Raw genomic sequence first — 20,933 nt, forward strand, 5'->3', positions numbered from 1 at the left:
TTATCAGGGTGTTATCAACAACCAAAGCTGGGATGGCCATCCACACATGTGTAATATAGAGGTAAACATGTTTTCTACAATGAGCATTCATTTTGTTAATTATTAGTCTACAATAGACAGGTATTATTAATGTTATTATTATTATTATTATTATTATTATTATTATTATTATTATTATTATTATTATTATTATTATTATTATTATTACTATTATTATTATTATTATCATATCATCATCACTATATTTAAATATAATAATAAATTCTTATATTATTATATTATAATATATTCATGTATTATATTATTATATATTTTACATATAATAATATATAACATATAATATATAAATAATATATAATATATAAATAATATATAATATATAAATAATATATAATATATAATATATAATATATAATATATAATATATAATATATAATATATAATATATAATATATAATATATAATATATAATATATAATATATAATATGTTATATATTATATGTTATATATTATATAATATATCATATTGATACAATATTATATTGATGATAAAATAATAAAGATAATATCTAATAAATATAAATGTATTATATTATTATATTGAAATATAGTAATAAATTCTTATATATTATTATATTACGATGTATTAATATATTATTAGGTATTTTTGATATAATATGATGTAATTAATATAATATAATATGATTATAATATAATAAATGTAATAGTATAACCTAATAATACATATAATAATATAATACATTAAATATAAATATTTGAATTAATATAATAATAAAATAATTTCCCTCTCTTTTCCACTCTTGAAGCATCAATATATGTTATTATCTGCTCTGATGAAAGAATGGCTACTAATTCAACTGCTACCAATTAAGCTCTTGGAGGGTTGTTTCCCCCCTCTACACCAGGACTAACCTGTCAGCATCTCCCTACCCATGTATCTAAATCAACAAACCCTCTCTAGTGTAGATTAAACTTAATTAGGGATTAGCACAGCTCCCAATTCCGTCAGGCAGCCCTCAGGCTTGGGAGGTGGAGCTGTGCTGGGCTTGGTTTATTTAGGCCTGCCCAGGATAGATTTGGGCATTTGGGGCCCTTTTTTTTAACCCCTGCTATTTGACTCTTTAAAAACCCTGGAGAGTCAGCATTTAGAGTGCAAAACCTGACTTTTGGATGTAAGGGAATCTGTGCCTTTGCCCTGACATGAAGCTGAGCTGACCCCACAAGATTTAAGCTCCTGGCAAGTGAGAGATCCTGGAACAGGGGTCCCATGCCCCACGTGCACTTTTTGTGGCTTGGGGAATTTATGTGTGTCACTGAGATGAAAGCTGGCCTAAGCAGGAGCCAGAACCTCAAGGTGATTTATTTGGTAATTTATGGTCCTGGTAGAAAATCACAACCCTAACTTCTAAAAGCAGAAGGGGAATTTTAAGCTTTGATGGTGCACAGATCCCTCATGGTCTGACAAATACCTGAGGTAGGGGATGCTGCATGGGGTATGGATAAAAATGACAATTTGACAATTTTCCATGACTGTGGAGCATCTGGGAAGAAATGAGCAGAAATATCAGCTTTTCAGGGAAATCCTCAGCAGATCCTCTTGCTCTCCCCTCTTTCCCCTCTTTCCTCTGGGGCTACAACTCCTGCCATTAGCACACACAAAAAAAAAAACCAACCAAAACCCAAAAAAAAAGAAAAACAAAACAAAAACCACCAAAAAACAACAACAACAAAAAAACCCCACCAAAAAACCAAACACAAAAAAAAAACCCAAAACCAAAACAATTCTTTTCCCAAAAGCAGCACTTTGGGGCAGGGATTCTCCTGTCAGGCAGTTTTGGAGATGCATTGTTTCTACTGCTTTTGGGTTCTTTACCCCAGGCCACAGTTTTAACAGCCCTGCTTGCAGTCAGCGGAGCTTATAATGGAAATTTTCTCCTTGTGTCTGGTGCAGGTATTTGGTGCAAAAGCTCAGTGAAGCTTTAGTAACTGAAAAAATAAATAAATAAAAATAGAGAATGTCCATAATGCATCAAGGCAAAAGTCATCCTTGCCCTGTGACCACTGATACCCTGTAATTGTTTTAAGGATAGAATTCAAAGAAAAATAGGTAGGATGAGTGCAGACCTCCTGTGCTGTGTATCTCTGTGAGAGCTCCCTGTCTGTTGTAGGGATGTCACCCTCCAGAGTGTGACAATCCCTGCCTCAGGAGGATGAGGATGTGGATTTGAGGTGTTCAAAAGCACTGGAAGGTGCTTTTGGAGCACCTGGAATAATGTCTGTGAGGCTGAAAAACAGCCTGCATAGTCCTGAGGACATGAAAGCCCAGACAAAAGCCTGGGGTTTATTCTGGATTATTGTAGAACTGCTGATCCCTGTAATTAACTAAGTTTGGAGGAACGTGCAAAAAAAGAAAAAAGTAAGTGAATCCTATCCATTTGCCATTAATTTATCTTTGAAACACAACTCATTTTCAGCCTGCTAACGCGGGTATTCTTGTTGACTAAGCAAGCATATAACCTCATCTGGCTTAAACAAAATCAATACAATTTCCTTGTTAATTGAGTTTCCCAGTTCAGAGATTGTCAAGAGAACCTGCTGTTGGGTTAATGTTTTGGTTTGGCTTGCTTTTGTTTTTGTTTTTTTTTTTTTTTTACTGAAATCTGCACAGGTTTACTTTATCTTCAGGACTGACCACAAGCCAGCAGATATTGTTGGCAGACAAAAATAAGTCTCAAGCCAGTCCATTTACCAATTACATCAATGTTTTTTTTAAAAATGTCTTCTGTTTCATGTCACAGCTCTACAAATTAAACCCTGTCCTTGGACTTTGGTTCTCTCAAACTCTGTGTATGCTAAAAAAAATTCTCTCCTGTTTCTAGATTTCTACTCATTACTTCTCCAAATACAAGTCACTTTTCTCTTCAGAATGGGTCTCCAAGGCACAGACTCCTCAGTCATGCCTTCCTACATCTGAATGAACCTAAAATATGATGCACTTTTGTAATTGTACAAGGTGCACTGAACTGCCTGCTCTGCAAGGCTTTATGCTTACACAGCTTCAGAGGTTTTTATTTGCCATGGTGTGTTCTGCATCATGATTTTATCAAGCAGTTGCAAATTGCCCAGTTAATCCTCTGCTTTGCATTTTCTCAGATTTCACCAGACCATTGTGGTGTTACATTATTTCCAATATTCCATTTTCATCAGGGTGGTTTGTTCAGGGGAGTTCCTGCATTTTTTTATTCATGTTACACATTTGATTTACAAGCACGTGCTGAAATTATCATTATTTTCACAGCTTAACACCCTGAACCACCCTTAGACATCCAGAGTGGAAACAGAGCTGCCATTTTCCCTTTCTTTCTGCCACATCCCTGGGATGCAAGGGTGGAAAATTCACATTTTGCACATAACCACTGCAGCAGGCAGGCAGGCAGGCAGAAACCTCCTGCATGACCAAGCATTTCAGCAGCCAAGCCATTTAAGCCAGCCACAAGTGCCTCCATTTCATTTGCAGATATTTAACGATCCTTATCAGGAGGGAACAGAGCTGCTGCTGCTGCTTAAAGCAGAGAGTCCACTTAGGAAATTATTGGAGTCAGGCGCCGTGAGAGAAGCCCAGAGATGAGAAAGGTGCTTTGCTGGCAGTGCTGGGAGTTACTGGGAGCAGGTTTGTAGGATCTATAGGAAGCTATTCCATCTGAATGGGTTGGATTCTGTCATTAGGAGCATCAGCCAGGAGAGCTTGGACCTGCCGTGAGGGGGAAGGAAAAAAATTCTGCCTGAATTAGGAATCGGTTGTCCTACTTATGTTGAAGTTTTTGCCAAGAATCAGGCATACAGGAACAAAAAAAAAGGGATCCCCTCTGTCATAACCTAGTCCTCTCCTATCCACATTCCCCTTCATCCAAGACAGTTCCTCTCAGAGCAGTCAAATTGTGATTTAAAACTAGCTGTGTTTCTTTCCTCCACCCTAAAAATGTCTTTATGGAGGCTGTGAAGTTTTCCTACAGCTTAAAATTATATCATTTCCAACTTAAACTTATTTATGGCCCCACCAGTTCTGTTCCCAGGTTTAGCTGAAATATCCTTTAGCTTCTGAGGCTTTTCCTCTGTGATATATTTATAGAGAGCAATTATAACCTTACTGAGGTGTGTTTTGCCAGAGTAACCAAGTCAAGCTCTTTTGGCCTCTTTTTATAAACAGGTTTTCCTTTCCTCTGGTTGCAGCCATAAACCCTTTGCCCTGTCCAGTTTTAAGGCACTCCATCCCCATTCCAGGGACCAGGAGCTTGGGAATTCTGCCTGAGGGTGCTGCCAGTGGCTGGGAGAGGGAGGAGAGGTTGCCAAGGTGGTGGTGAAACCCAGTGGCCACTCCAGCTCTTTGATGTTCCTCCCTGTTGCCAAAAATCTTCTTTTTCAGCACCTCTGGAGGCCAGGCAGCCACCCACCCACTTATTCTGGTGCCACATTGCTGATTCCCTCCCCTGGACTCCTCTGAGGAAAATTTCTGAGGTTTGGCATAGCTAAAATCACCCATTATTTTTAAAATTCTTTGCCTCCTTAAACCCAGTCCCTTCCTCCTCTATCCCAAGTGATAATTCCTGATGCTGAGTCACCACCAATGTTCCGATGCTTCCCTTTTCAAGTCCTTATCTAGACACCTTTTTCACCTTATCAGAACTTTTCTGGTGCCATCTGCCTCTGGTGAAGCTTTTCTCCACTGCTGGCACATTGACTGTTCACGTGTCACGAGCAATATATTTGTTTATTTATTATTAAATTCCCTCACAGAGGTATTTCTGCAGCACTGTCAGTTTGCAGCATCAGTTTTCAAATTATTGTCCTTTCCTCTGGAGCCCAGTAAATCCTTTTCGTATTTCTCCCTAGTGTTGCTGTTGACTTATTTACTTCAAAGTGCAGAACTGCAGTCTTTCTTGTCAGCATCTGCAACTGCAGATACAGAGTCTGGACCTTTGAAAAAACACTAATTTCTGTCATCTTTCTCACATCTGACTGACCAAGGATGGCTGTGTAAATCTCTTGTTATCATTGCTGTAAACCAGTAAAGAATTTTTTTTTTTTTTAATTTTTCCTTTTAAATAAATGAGTCACGCATGCATTTCTGGACCAGAAACAAAAAAAAATGGAAACAAAACTATGGTTTTCAGACCATAGTTTGAATTTGGTGTTTTCTTGGTATTGTTGATTCAAAAAAGGTGTATGCATAGTACTGAGGTGACACTGTTTAAAAGTTTGAAAGACTTGTCTTTATCTGGAAATATTTTCTAACAGACATCCACAGTCTTACTATTGTTTATTATTTGTTTTCAACTGAATTTAGCTAACAAGGCTTTAACTAAACAATCATATGACTCATGTGTTTTTCCAGTGTTCTCAGGCCTAAGACACTGCAAAGAAAAGATACTTAAGAAAAGCAGGGAAGGGGGGGAAATGGCACAAGTGGACATCCAAATGTTCTCCTGTGTGTAAACACATGGTCAGCTATCACACAGGGCCTCAGCATGTGGAAATATTTGGGTTTTTTTTTAGTGGTAGGCTCGTGAAGAACCCCAAATCTGTTATAGGTGTTGATAAAGTCTCATTGCAGCCATGTTGCAGCTCCTTCTAACCCTAAAATTATTCGAAAAATCACTTCCATGATTTTTAAGCAACAAAAAAGATCATCATGGTGCCACCAAAAGGGAGTTTAGGAAAGAAAATTAATCCTCCTTCCTCCTTCCCCCCGTGAAGGGTTGAACTCAATTCCCCCCAAAACCTGAACCCATGGCCTGACCCCGAGACCTCCCCCATCTGCAAAGCCACTGATCTCAGTAGAAAGTATGTTTTGCCATCAATTGCCGATTAATTCAATTATGGAAATTGCTGGAAGAGCTGTGCTTTCACAAGTGATACCCACATGGCTTTGATCTGGCTGCACCCACAGCCAATTCCCCACCACCAAACAGCCAAAGAAAACTCGAGTACATTTGCAGATGTTTGATGAAAACAGTTCTGTTGTGAAGTTAAAGCGTTTGCCTTCTCAGAAGCACTGATTCAGCTGGGGCTTGCATTGGCAACATGGAAATGTTTTCAAATTTTCAATGTGAAAAGATGCAGGGTACTGTACCATTGCTGTTATTTCTTCATGAGAGTGAGTGGCTTCTTAAAGTCATTCTCAGTGACATTGAGAGTGCAGACAGTGCAGTTTTGAGGCCACAAGACAAATATATATATATATATAAAGAGGGAGGACAGGGCTGAGTTCTCACGGCTGGCTGGACAAGGAGCCCTGTTTTATGCTCTGCACCAGGACCCATGACAAAAATATTTTACTGCCTGTAATTCCTTGCAGCAGGCTGGCACCAGCCCCTGCTCAGGAAGTCTGGCAGTGCATCTGTTCTCTCACAGGGTGGCATCCTTGAAGGGTGTGAAGGCACTGATGATGTTTTAAATTTCAATTTTTATATTTCTGGTACAGCCAGCTTGGCTGGGGGGGAAGGAATGGGGACTCCACCACATGAAATGTGGCTCAGAAAGGAGGGAGCAGAGAGTACCTGGCCCATTTCCACATCTCAGATGAATATCATTGCATGGACAGTTCCCCAACATTCCTATGACTTTTAAAATATTTCCCAAGCCAAAAATCTAGGATTAAATTTGAAGTGATGATCAGAGATGGGTTTGGAAACCAGCGGCCTGCAGTGAATTTAAACACAGAATTTAAACACTGAGTGACCTTGAACACAGACACAGAATTTATACACAGAGTATCAGTCGGTGGTTTACCTGCCTGCTTTTGAATTAATTAATTTGTGCCACATTTCCAGAAAATAATCTTTCCTCTGTCCTTTTAGGGGGAGTGGGGCTCGTTGGTGTTTGAGGCTCATTGTCTTTTCCACGTGAAATATTAGTTTTTCCAACAAAGATTTACATATTTTTTGGCGGGAACTGGAGAAGGTTTAGATTGTGTAGATTCCTCTTTTAGGTCTGGCTCAAAGCCCCATCATAATTTCAGTGGCTGGGAGGGCATGGGGAGACCCTGAGGGGAGACACAGCATGGGTTGTGTGGGAGATGAGCAATTACAATTTAGAAAAACCCCATTTTTTGTCATCCTGGGTGCTGTGCCTGGCAGATTCTAGAGAGTGGTGCTGCTTTGGTGCCCAGTTACCTGAAAATTGATAGTGGGAAGTAACCCTGGAGCCTCCCTACTCAAATATCCCAGTCTCATCCTAATTAATTAAATTTCCAAATGTCCACCAGGCTGAATGGGCTTCGAGTAAATTATTCGCCTTTTCACGGCACACAAAAGCCTCAAAAATTCTGTCTGACCAATTGGAAAAGGTGGGTGGACTGGACTAATTGTTCAATTTAAAGCATGAAATGTGGCACAACTGGTTCAGGTACAGAAAGGCAGTTCAAGCTCCCAAAGACAGCAATTATAATGATAACATAAGAATAATATTATTGTTAATAATATAATCATATTATAAAGAAGTTAAAAGAACATTTTGTGGGAAACTGCCTAATGTTATTTGATAGATGGGATTTTTTTTAATTGCCTCAAGAAGACAGGCACCCAGCTTGTGTTCACCTTTGGCAGGGGATAGAGCAGTAGAAAATTAAAACATTTATGACCCTGTAGAAATCCAAGCATGCAGGAAAGAACAGGCAGAACCAGAACCACCCAAAACCCCCCTGGCAGAAATTCCCGAGGCCTTGCAGAAGTTTTGCAGCAGGAAAATATTCCTGCCACCAAGAAATCACCCTGAGGAAAAAGTGTGGGTAATTGTACAGGGCCTGGGGAGCAAAAAAGCCCTGAGGAAAAGCCAGTTTTGTAGATATGGCCAAAAGGCAAAGAAATTGAGGGGGAGAGATCAAGTTTTCTGCTGATTCTCACTGACCTCCATGCTTGTTTGCTCAAGAAGAGCTTTTTGCTGAAGAAGGTGTCAGAATACAAACACAATCTGTCTGGAAAGACAGCTCTCAATTGTTTTGAAGATCACTGATAAGTGGAGATTGAAGTAAAAGCTTTCTCTAAAGGAAGGGACAGAAAAAAAATATATATCCAGTTTATAACAAGAAAAGCAAATTTGCCTTTCTGTGTTATCAAAGAACGTCCCACTGCAATACTGAAAGCAAAAAAATCCAAATTCCTGAACTGAAAACATGTTTATTCAGAGCGTTATTAAGATAAAATTTTAAAAACTAAAACAAAACAAAAAAAAACCACAAAAAAACCAAAAAAAAAACCAAAAAAACCCAAAACAAAACAAAAAAAAACCCCAAAAAATAAAAGATAAAAACGCCAAGAAAACTCAAGAAACTCAAGAAATAAAACTAATGGAGTCACTGAGTGAACACTATTCCTTCCAGGATAGATCCTAACGCATATTTGCTTTATCCCTGATTGCATTTAAAACCTACAGTACCAAATTTTCTACACCACATGACCTTGACTCTACCCTACCAGTAATGACAGAATTGCTTTTACCCTTGGTTTCTGGAATAAATTCCATATCTGGTGCAGGGCAGGCACTTCAAAGGCACGTAAAGGCCATTTTCTTTCTCCCTGCACGCCATTTATCAGCATTCCTCCTGGGAAATTGTTGGGCTGCAGGGGATTCCAGACGTGCTCGGGGTGTCGTGCTGCTTCTTTGCACTGAGCTGCTCTGCCCAGGGCTGCAGAGCCACGAGCACAACCTGTTCTCCAGACAGCCACCGTCTGCCACCTCAGATGGCCCCAGATCCCACACGAATTGCCTTAAAAACTGAAGTGCCAAGGGAGGAAGATGCCTTGGAATGTGACCTTTAAGTCATCCTAATAGAGGATGTAAATATTGTCATTCCCACGCCACCAACTTGCTCTTTCTGTTCCGCCACGGCACCCAGCAGATTTTTATTTTGCAAGAAAAAATTTAGCGATTTGGGGATCATTCTGCTGAGTCTGCCCTGCCTTGATTCCATCACTCTGGGGGATTTCACAAGGAGAAAACAGTTGTCTTAGCAAAATGAGTGACAGTCAGAATCCAGAGTGGCATTGTAAAGGTAGCCATGGCAAGAAGTGGATTTTCATCAGATTTGGGGGACTGAGGTCTTGAGTCTATAGCTGGAACTAAATGTTTTACTTTTGCCTTTGGAGAATGGAAGGTTTCGGGAGGAGATGGAGGTTATTAAAAAAAACACCAAAAATGAATGGACAAAAGTCATCCTGGGCCAGTCAAACACACACCTCCCTTCCACTGACCACGCTGACCAGGTACAAACTGACTGTGACAATGGTCTGAGCGGGGTGTAAACATTTTGTGCCCAGACAAAATGGCCCAGGTGCCCACCATCTGGAGCTGAATTCCATTTTCATGGCTTGACTCAGCTGCCAAAGCCCAGGGGCTTACACACACAGATAAGATTTGATCTCCAGCAGCCTTGGGACTGAGCAGAAAATCTGTTTAATCAGCTGGATTGAAGTGTTCTGCTCCAAGTCACCAGTTTTAAGAAAAGCTGCTGAAGGGAGTGTGTGAGTACTGCCTGGACTGGTCCTCTTATTCCATTACCCACCAGAAGTGCCTAAAGATGAGATACCCTTCATTACTGCTCCCTCAAAATACACATATTTTGTTCTGTTAATAGATAATTTCTCTCTGTTTAACACCAGCTCCCAGGTGGATCTGAGCTCCACAGAGAGGAGCCTGTAAAGGCTTATATTATACAGTAGGTTTGTGTGAATGATAACAGATTTTGGGGGTTTTTCAACCCCAAATTATCAGGACTGATTCTATGTATTCTGTCCCCTGTTTTAGGTGCCACTGATTCTTTTACTTGCTGAGCCTCATTTTACTAAATTTAGAATAGCCCACAGAAAGGCAGAAAGTTTTATTAGGAAGCCTCCTGTTTCTGCCCAAGGAGCCTGGGTTTCTCCTGTGCCATTTTCAGTTCAGGCTTCCACAGGTCTTGGAACTCAGGGAACCAAACATTTGATGTAAGAAATCATCACCTCCTCACATCAGATGAAAATTAACTCCTGTGAACAAAAAAAATCTTTCCACTTTAAAGGCTTTTAACTACTGCCAGAGAGAGAGAATATTGAGGTAGGTGGCCCTTGTCCTCACACAGTGGATGTTTGCATGTTCTGCAGCTATGCAGCAGTTGCAAAAGGAAATAAGAAATATGTTATTCTATTCAAAGCAGACATTGGTGGGTAATGCTGTTTTTCAGTGCTCTGCCCTTCAGAGAGATGCTTGTCACTAAAGCAGCCAAACTGCTTGAAAGCATTCTGTAAACTCTCAGATTATTGTGTTAAAATACAAAAAAATTAGTGCTTTACAGACTTTTAGATATGCCAGTAGTAGATTAATTAATGCTACGTAAGTATTGAAAAATGGTGATTTAATGTCAGAACTTAAAAATGTATCTGAGAATGAGCAATTCTGGAGAATTTAAACACTGAGTGACCTTAAGCACTTCCCTGAGCCTTGAGGTTCTCCCTTTAAATCTCCCTTTCCAGCTTCTTTGTGTGCCTGTCCAGGGAGATAGCAGATTCATAACCTGCAGTAATTGAAACCAGCGTGAATTTCTTGAGTATGACTAATCTTTACCATTCCTTACCCCCCCCCAAAAAAAAAAATCACCTAATCCCAGCCAAGACTTTATTAATTTTAATATGAAAACATCCACACCTATCATGTCTCCCCTGAGGTCCTCCCAGGCTGCTGCAGAAATGGAGTCTGACTTCTATTGCTTTGGCTAGAGGCTGAGGATGTGAATTCCTCTGGCTAATTGCCTTTTTGGATAACCTACAAAGCACCAGGGGTCAGATTCTTGGCCTGGTAACGTTGCCTTGGCTCAGTGCCTCCACTCCCATCATGGGGAATCCCAGTAGGAGAGAGGTACCAGGTCATTCCTCACAAATTCTGCCTTTTAACAAATCTAAAAATGACACCAAATTGGGTTAATCCCCCCCAGAAAAAAACGGTGTGGTGATCTCTAGCCATGTCTGTGACATGTGGGATTGGTCAGCTGGACACTGAGGAAAAGGAAAAATAGAATTCCAGGTCAGCACTGGACTCTCACCCTGCCTGTGTGATGCTGCCACATAAATGCTCCAAAATCAGATCATACCTGCCTGTAAGTACCAGGTAAATATCCCCAAAAAATGTGACCTTCATCCTGAAATTATTTGCTTTGGAAATCATCCCCAGATGGTGCTGCATGGAGGAGTTTCTCCCATCAGTGTAGGCAAGGAGAGGGAGGCACATGTGGAGCTCTCCATCCATGTTCCCAGAAGGAGAAATATTCCTCACTCCTCAGCAGGGCCTGTGCACACAGTGCTTGGAATAGATGGGGTTGCTGTCCCCAAAAAAAAAATCCCTGTGATTGTTTTATTTTTTGTCACAGAAAAGGGCAGATTTGTGTTTAGAAGTCAAAATGAGCTGATCTGCAGAGCCCCTGTGGGCTTCTCCTCACTCACAGAGCCCAGAGCCGGAAAACTCCCACAGGCCTCGCCTTCCCAACCAAAGCTCTTTTGTTAAACAGGCCACGTCTAAATCAATAGAAATCATTAATAAAAAAGAATTGTCAGAAGTTAGCCAACAGCCAAAAAGAAAAGAAAAAAACCAACCAACCCCAGACCCTAAACTTACAGGATTTTGCAGTCTGAGAGGGAACACACGGTGTGGGGTTTGTGAGGGACAGGGCAGGGTGAGGCCTTGGAGTGGCTGCCCAGAACAGAGGCCGGACAAAATTAGGAAAATGAAGTGGGTATTTATTAAATACACCCTCAAAAGGTGCATCTTGGACAGTCAGAAGCCTCCCAGAGGCTACACCCAAGATGGACAATGGTCATGAGTTTTTTACACAATTATAAGTTTGGTCTATTTGCATTTCAGGGGTTAATCCTCCAATTACAGGTTCAGGTAATGAAGTCATTTACTCCCAGTTTCCTCCCCCCCAAACCCACTTTTGTTTATACTTTTGGAGCCTGAGGCTGTAGGCTGTCCTTGAATTTCAGGCCTAGAGGGATTTTTTCTGACCAAAACGTGAAGAGAGCAACTAACACTATTCAGAGTAATTAGTAGAGTTACCTACTAATTCAGTACAAAATCTGAAAAACATAAATGCTTAAATCCTAAAGCATCAGAAGGAGCACCCAGGTGCCCCGGGGTGACCCTCCCTGAGCCCAGGCTGGGGCTGATGTGCTCTAGAGGGAGCCACATCTGTCCTTGCTGTCCCAGATGGAGGTCACCATCCTCCCAGGCTTTCCAGGAAAGAGGGAGTGGCCGAGGCTGGAGTTACTGAGCCTGGACCACCTGGGAAAGAGAGTGCAGCCAGCACTTGTCCTCCACCTCTAGGCACTGCACAGGAAGGATTAAGGGATGCTGAGCTGGTTTTGAGCTCCCCACCACAAAGCTGGCTGTGAAGAAATGGAAGGGCAGGCAAGTAAACGTGCATGTTCTGATATGGAAAAAATGGCTTTTTTTTTTTTTTTTTTTTTCAGTCTGCAGCAGAGGTTGGTTCAGGTTACAGCGTTTAGATCTGGACTTGAAGCACTTCAGGGTTTGTGTCTGTTTAGGGATAGGGGAATGCTTTCAGGACTCACACCTAGACCTTGGTTTTGACTGAGTATTTTGCAAATTTTATGTTTTTCTAGCTCTGATGGAGAAAAAAAAACAGGAGGAAAGAATTATCTCTGTGCAACTGAGAAAAAAAAATCACATATTTGATATGGGAGGGGGAAATCCTACTCTCTTTAAAGGCAAAGTTGGGAAATAGCGACCTTTTATTTCAAGGAGTCAGATTCATAGAAACTAAAGCCATAAAACACAACAGCAGCCCCCCCAAAAAACCACACAAAACCCTCTTGTATTTTATGCCTCCTTTTCTATTTCAGGTCCTCATTTGCCTAATCACTTCTCAGAGGCTGGCAGAGATTTTCCCTGCAGCGCTGGGCTCTGCTGACTGCAGAGACCCTACCTGGCACACTCAGCCAGTGCGTCAGCATTCTGGGTGGAAATGAATGAAAAATCAATCAGGGCAGCTGCAGCGGTAGCATTTTCAACTCTAACCTACTTTGTGCATGGTTTCAACCATTTCATTGTGTGTTCAGTTGTTTTTGTTTTGTTTTTTTTTTAATGGTAAGTGGATCTGAAGTAAAATTGATCTTCCTTAGTCAGCCTAATAAATGTTTTGTCATCTTTTCTGCTTAGCTCAAGCAGATTTGCCATCCTGACTGCTAAGTTAAGCTGCAGACTTGATTGAAATGCCAAAACCTACAAGAAGATTGTTTTAATCTTGAGAACCTGTCACCAGCAGATTGCATCATGCAGTGGATATAGATACAGTGATAGAGCTTTGATTGTTTTAATTGTATTTGCAGACCAGAAATAGAGTAGGTCTTGAAAATCAAAAGTACACCAGAACCTCTTTTGAAGCGCAGGTACTGCTTACGTGTGGTCTTGCAAGGAGTTTGGCTTAGGAGTATTGGTCTGTGCACTTTCTTTTTTTTTTTTTTCTTGTTGCATTTCTGCATAGGCAGAGTTAAATATGGATTTGTAGTTTCACTTAGTTAAAGTCCACAGTAAAGTGGTCCAATATTCATGCCAAAAAGATTAGCAGCTGTTGTAACTTCTGCCAGCTGAGTGGGTTCCATACATTAAAAAAAAAAACCAAAACAACAAAACCTCGTAAGATCACTGCTCTAACAAGTTGAGCAGTGCAACACTGTAAAAGGTTTCCTAAAATTCACAATCCTCTTCTTGTGTGTGATGCCCTTACAGTGAAGAAGATTCTTTTGGCTGTAAAGATGAAGGCTCTCCTTTTTCTGGTGCTGATCTCTGCCTGTGGGGCTGAACCTCACCCTGGCAACTCAAGTCTGGAGCATGAAAGAATTGTTCACATTCAAGGTAAGGAAATAAGCGAGAAAATACCAATATCTTCATATTGCTGAGGGAAACAGAATAATGTGCTTAATGATCCTTATTTAACTTTTTTTAATTTTATTTTTACGCTGTCACACTGTTTTTAAAATACTTGTATTGCTGCTGACCAAATGTTTTCTTTTCTGGTTCTGTTGCATTGTTATTTCTCCTAAGAAAAGTCAAAAAAAAAAAAAAGAAAGTTGCACTGTTTAATAGCACTTAGTCACAACCTTGCAAAGGTAAAGTACAGCATGATTTAAGACAAAGAGAAAAGGCATGCATCCTAAAGTAATAAACAACTGCAGTGGGTTGAAATACTTCAGTTTGTTGTAGAATAGATTTGATTTTAAGAGGTCTGCCATACACAGCTCTCCACAGCACAGATATTTATTGCTGTGGTTCATTTAAAAAGGCTCAGCACATCAGAGATCATAACTGGGCAACATAAACCGGTAAAAAAAATAAAAAATGTAACTTACCCTGAAAGAAATGTGCCTTTCCTCATACCTTTAATTCACACTAAATATTATCCTGGCCTTCTGCAGAATCCTGTTTGAGTCCCAGAGATTATAGCTGTGGCAGGATTTGAGCCTGCAGCACAATGCAGCTGTTTTTCCAGTCCCAGCTTCAGTCCTTCAGGGTTATCCTGCACAAGAAAAATCAGGGGGTTTATGCAGTAAGGACAGGCAGAATGAACAGGGATTCTCCTGTTTTCACCCCTGCCTCCCCCGAGCCTGGCTAAAATTAATTTTGCAAAATTAAGGAACACAGAATTACTGCCCCTCCTCTCTCCCTCACTCCCCCTCTCTCTTTTTAAAGTTTGATTTATTTCTCTCAACAGCCAGAAAATCGTGCTGTTTGTGTAAATATAAATTACCAAGCTAGGGCAGGGTACCAGGAAGGGCTGAATGCTCAGGAGTTCACAGGAGAGGCAGAGAAGTTAAAGGCACCCTGTACCTATTAAAGCAGGGATTGTCAAGGTCAGGCAGGGAGTAGCAGACAGCTGCTCTCCCTCTGAGGATGAAGGTCAGAGGAATGTGTTATCAAATGTAAAATGAGCATCTATCACTGCCCTGAGCGATAGATCTTCATGTTACTTGTTTCCCAGGGCAAATTTCAAATCAGATGTCGATGTGTAATAAACACATATTTTGCCTTCCCTTGTGTAATGCAGCTTTTTGTCTCTGAGCTTGACTTTTTTGGAAAATGTAATTAGTGTGCTATATCCTGCACTTTAGTGTAATTCAGGAGTCATGCATGTCAAACAGTTCAAAGCTGACAGAAGCTCCCAGGTGAACCCTTCTCCCTCCCTGTGAAAACTCACCTGTACTTAAAGAGTTTATTCCTTGAAGGAGAGCTGGATAAAGATGTAAATTTGAGTTGTGTCACAAACCCTCTCCTCACAAGCTGGTTCAGGCTCTGAAATGCACAGAGCCACAAATCAAAGGGAGTGAGACTGCCGGGGATGTGGCATTTCTGCTTCTGATTTTTGCCATTCCTCTCTTTCCTCTCTGCATTGTGGAGCCCCACCAGGGCTGGGATCCCTGTCTGCCCAGTGCTGAAAAAAAAAAAAAAAACTAAACTTATAAAAAAATCTACACGTGGAGAAGGGGTGGAGATCAGGGAACACTGTAGAAGATGTTCAGGTGTTTTTAATCCCATTAACAAAACCCAGCATCCCTCTCCACAGCTGAAATCCAGGAGATGTGTGGCTAAACTCTGCCTGGGAATGCCTTGGAATTACAGAAGGTGTGAAAGGGATTTCCTGAGGCAGAGAAGCAAACTGTGTTATATTCCCCATTCTTTGTATCATGTAATCTCCTGTAGGCTGAGTTTTATTTGTTGAAAAACTGGGTTTCAGGTCTTCTCACTGCAAAAGGGTTCTGCGCCCTACTTTTCTGACATGGAAAACACACTCCTAATCCTCCAAGTACATTTTATGATCTTATTCTTCTAATGCTGCTATTCTTTGGCTTCCAATAATATTTTTTTTCTTCTTTGAGGTTCACTTTAAAGCATCAATAACACCATATCCCCACAGCTACCATTTGAGTGTGATTCTTCAAATCCTTCTCCAAGTGTATCACCTCCTGATTACTGTCCTAATTGGATATTGCCACCTGTTAATATCAGGGTTTCCTCTTTGCACTGATTCTCATCTGAATTTTCACTCCCTGAGTGCATCCAGCCAGGACTTTATTCCAGATAAAAATTTATTTTATTCCAGATAAAAATCGTCATTTGGCCGCAGTGTTTCTCTTTTCCAGTGTCCATGCTTTGTTCTCCAGACCTTGGATCAAATTTGCTGCTCCCAGCTGTGCTGCAGTGCTGATCAATAGTCTGTGGTGATAGACAGTATTTAGCAGTCTGTCTCCCTCCCTGCCACTTGAAATTAACAACTACAAGTTCTGTATCAAGAATTTTTCATACTAGACCTCAAAAAGCTGAGTTTTGCATTCAGCTTTAAGTGTCATCCTAACTTTTCCACCCTTCTTTCTTCAAATGTTTTAAATGCCCACTCTTCTCCCTTCAGTGCTGCTTGATAAACCATGTGAAAATTTTATTTATCCAAAAGTCACAATTCTTTATAAGATAAAATTAGTGAAAATATTGGAGAAGTTGTACTGAAGGCAATTCACTGGCATTTTTTATACATTTTTTTCCACATCATTCAACTCCCTAAGCTCCAAGCAAATGATACCTCACATTCCTCAGCCTTATACATTTCTTTTTGTTACATACCTGATATCAGATTACTCTGACTTTCTTTGGCAAATATCTGCTTAACCTCATCCCTCTTTCTAGTACTGACCCTATTCCTATTGTTCAAAACCTTTCCTCCCAAATTTGTTGTAAAGTCCTGTTTGCTGCTGAGGTCGGACTGATTAACTGGGTAATGGTTTAATTACTCTCTTTACGTGAATTTGTTGTTTTGCTGCTTTCCAGAAACACTTTAGGTACTGTCCTAAAGTGACAGGTGAGGCCACAGCAGTGCCAGCAGGTCTGGGTGCTCCAATTTTCTGCCCCTCCATCAGTGTGAAATCTCCTGACACCCCCCTCAAACTCAATACTTGTCAACCAGAACAAACAGTGTTTCATAAATTTGTTATTGTTCTGCAATTATACTTTCCTTTCAAGGACACAGAGCTCTGCCTTTCAAGTGTCCACTCTCTGGAAAAGAGAGTTTTCTTTATTTTTACTAAAGACTTTCCCAGCCTCTAACACTGCAACATACATAGTTCTGTGACTGTGTTCACTTTTAAATATTTCATGCTTTTTCTAGAAATTATTTACTGGTTTCATCAGCAGCTCTGCTGACAGTGTCTGTTCTAGCTCTTGGTTTCTCTCCTTGTTGGTTAATTCAGTTAATTTGGACTTAAGTCACAACTTAAACAACTGCAAGACAGTTTTACCTCCCTAGTTTTCAGCTTATTTCCTCTGTCCCAGTTGCTTTTTTAATGCATTTTTTTTCTCCTTGGGTTTTATTCCGCTATGCACAAAATTCATCAATTTATAAAATTTATATTTTATATGAAAAGCTGCATTTTATGTATTCTGTGGCTTTATTTTCTTTGCTGAAGCCTGTGGTGGATTTCATGGTTTTGCTCTTTTATCCAGGCTGCTTCACCCTCTCCCCTTCCTGTCGTAGTTTGTCATTCCAGTCTCACTTTTGGGGATAAAAAAAATAAAAAACCCAGAAACCCCACATCCCAGAAAAACCCCGTGTGCCTCAGGGAGACACCAGTTTCACTCTTCAGAAAAACCCACAGCCATAAATGAAACAATCTGGCGAGTGTAAAAATGGGGCTGAAGCGTCCCCACACCACATGGACACCCACGAGAAAACAACATTTCCCCCAGCACAGCAATGTAATTAGAAACTCAGATTTTTCTCCTGAACACCTGCAAAGTCTCCCTGAGTTTTGAGAGAGGATGGCTCCTTTCAGTGCTCATTTTGTCCATCTCCCTGAGCTGCTCGTGGTGCTGCCCACTGACCCCGATTATCCAAAAAAATTACAGGGCTGCCCTCAGAGATAAATTATCCAAAAAAATACAGGCTCTCCCCTGGGTGTAGCTGCTCTGAAAAATAATCAGAGTTGACTAAGCCACCACAGTAATTCCTGAGTTAATTACCTAAAGAGAGCCAAACCTTTAACACTATTCCAGCTATTCCTTGTTCAGGCTGTAGAAGCACAAGAAAAGGCAGAGATGGGAACAGAAAATTTGGTTTGTGGAGCATCAAATTTAACATTTTAGCTTTCCTCTGAACGTAAGAAATTCATATTCATATTCATATTGATTCATTTTGGTGTGTTTGAGGTGAAAGTATGCAGCCCTTTGCCTGTCAAGATCCCTGTACAGATATATTTATGCATACCCAAAAAATATTTCGGCAAGGAACAAACAGAAAACTTTTTAATGCTGCAAAATTGGAGCAAACAAACAAACAACAAAAAACCCCTAAGCACACACAAATGAGCCAAATCAGTTAACCAATAACAAAAGCAGGGGAAATCTTTGTCCAGCTCTTTCTGCAGTATAATGGGTTTTATTTGCAGTCCACTTCTTTTCCTTCTAACCAAGTCAGCACCAACAGAGAGTAAGAATTTTAACAGAGTTTCTGGGCCAGTCAAAAACCTGATAAAAGATTAAATGCACTGCTCATCTGACCTCTTAATTTATTTCTTATCTGCTCAAGATAATCTTGATTATCTTCATGCTTTTCGTGCTTTTCCACTTTATTTTTGACTTCTTTCCACCTTTCTGCATTTTTCCATTTTCCATGACACTGACATTTCTTTCCATTTCCTTGCCTTTGTGTTTTCCACTTTATGTTTGGCTTTTTTTTGTTGTTATTGGTTTTTTTTTTCTTGCCCTTTTGTTTTTGCCATTCAGGACAATTTTGATGATGCCACGACGCATTTTCCTGTCTCTTCTTGCAATTTTCTTTGATTTCCACAAAGTCAAAACTTTTCCTTTGACTTCCACACAACCTGTTTCCCTGCTCACATCATGGCCTGTTGCAACTGCAGGGGATAGAAAAGTCAGGAGAGAGCAAAAATTCCACCTCCAGAAATTCCACAGAAATCAACAAAATCCACAAAAAAAAAAAAAAAAAAAAAAAAAAAAAAAAACCACAACAAACCAAAAATAACCACACAAGAAAAAACCCCAAAAAAACCCAACCCCCCCTCCCCAAAAAATACAAAAACCAAAAACAAACATGAAAACAAAAATATTCTTTACTTGAAGGCACCCTGGACCTGCATCTTCTGGAGCAGACCTTAACTGATGAGCTCCAGGTTATCTGGGTTATTAAAAAATATATAATTACAGAAGGGTTGGCGTGGAACGTGAATTTAAATCATTAATTTGCCTTTGCTGGTTACGTCAGTGGAATTCCATATTTATAAATAGCATTTGGGGGTGATTAAGGGACTGGAAGGGCTCCATGCAGTTTCTGTGTAATATTTTGGTTTTGTCAAACAGTCCTCATGCCACCCATGAAGATTTACTTCTGTGAGGAAGGAGAGCAGAGACTTTGCCTTGATTTCTGTTCTGCTCTGCGACACCTGATCTCCATGAAATTTATCTACACCCAAGCAAAACACACTTAGAAGTTATTTGAGGCAATAATTTAGGAGAGATGAAGTTTGTTATTTCCCTGATGGTTTTATGTGCTCTCAGGTCTCCTAGAAACCTAAACCTGAGTTAATATGTCCTCTTTAACAATTCCTTCCCCAAGCTGAGGAGATGGAATCAGCTGAAAAATGTTTTATCTCAGCCTGGTAATGTCTTTTTTACAAAGACTGATTTCTTCTCTGTTATATATAAACCAGCTTTACTATTTTTTAGCTGTACTATTATTTGGAATCTGAAGCTTCTAAATAAGATTTATCTAGCATTTCTCTTACCAGTTTTATATAAAAACTTAAAAGTGTGTTGGGGGTGTTCTGTCCTGTCTCTTCAGAGGGAGGTGGATCCTTGTCTTTTCTTTCTCATGACACAGCAAAACTGCATTAGATCTTGAGCCAAAAAAAAAAAAAAAACCATATTTTACCACTCCTGCAGATGATATATAAAAGACTTTAGATTTTTTTTCCCCCCCAAAAGCAGAAGGGAAAAGGCAATTAGTTAAAATACAAATAGAAAAAATGTGCGCTATGTGCAGAACGTGTGTGTGATTCTCCCTCATGTTTTCCCTCAGTATTCATTGAGGGATACACCCATATAAGAGTTCATCAATACTGCACTCCTCTACATATTACAGAAAACTGGAACCATTTTTGTCACAGAAAATATTTATTAACTTTAAGTAGCATTTTACATTTTAAAAGAAATTGAGTGTAACAACTTGCCACTGCTGTGGGAAGAGTGAGGATATTTTAGCATGAGCTCAAATCCCTGGGAACACTACAGGTAAGCCAGAAAAAACTCTGTTTATTTAAAACATAATGGCACAGGATAATATTAAGCTAGGGGCTTGCTAAAAGTGTGGAACATTTAGGGAATACATGAATTTATCTGACAAAAACACTTCTATAAAGCCATCATAATGGCTTATGATTTTGTTTTTCCTGTCTGTAAAAATGCACATCTTTTCCTCCGCTGTCACTTTGCGAGGCACTCCATGAAAATGCTGTAATAATCGATTTTTGTGGCCAGCTCAGCATAGGACTGTGGATACTCCTGGTGGATAAAGCAGACAAAGGTGTTTGCCAAGGGTTGTGGAGTGACTCATCCTCTCTGCCCCACACTGTGTTCTTAGCCCCCTCCAAGCCTGGCTTGCCATCATCCTGGTGTGCAGAACCCAGTTAAGGGAGGAAAATAAGAAAAGGAAGCCAGGAGAAAACCCCACAGCAAAAGTTTAGTTAAAACACACCAAAAGAGAGGCAAAAAAACACAAAAACCAAAACCAAACCAAGCAAAAAAAAAAAACCAAACCAAAACCAAAAAACCCCAAAAAACAAAACAAAAAAAAACCAACAAAAAAAAA

At 40.0% G+C, this 20,933-nt stretch overlaps 1 protein-coding gene across 3 annotated transcripts in view; it reads left to right on the forward strand.

Annotated features, from left to right (window-relative positions):
* Positions 1-13,806: 13,806 nt before the first annotated feature.
* HAPLN1 (hyaluronan and proteoglycan link protein 1) overlaps positions 13,807-20,933 on the forward strand; it is a 34,760-nt gene continuing 27,633 nt past the window's right edge. Inside the window, exons 1-2 of one of the 3 annotated variants that reach the window (XM_036403500.1) lie at positions 13,822-13,921; positions 15,344-15,346. In XM_036403500.1, the coding sequence (XP_036259393.1) occupies positions 13,822-13,921; positions 15,344-15,346 (103 nt within the window). Of the gene's footprint in view, positions 13,922-15,343; positions 15,347-15,682; positions 15,686-20,933 lie in introns of all 3 variants that reach the window. The other 2 variants (XM_036403499.1, XM_054517932.1) reach the window with 2 other exon arrangements.

The sequence above is a fragment of the Molothrus ater genome, chromosome Z (assembly GCF_012460135.2).
Source record: "Molothrus ater isolate BHLD 08-10-18 breed brown headed cowbird chromosome Z, BPBGC_Mater_1.1, whole genome shotgun sequence".
NCBI lineage: Eukaryota > Metazoa > Chordata > Aves > Passeriformes > Icteridae > Molothrus > Molothrus ater.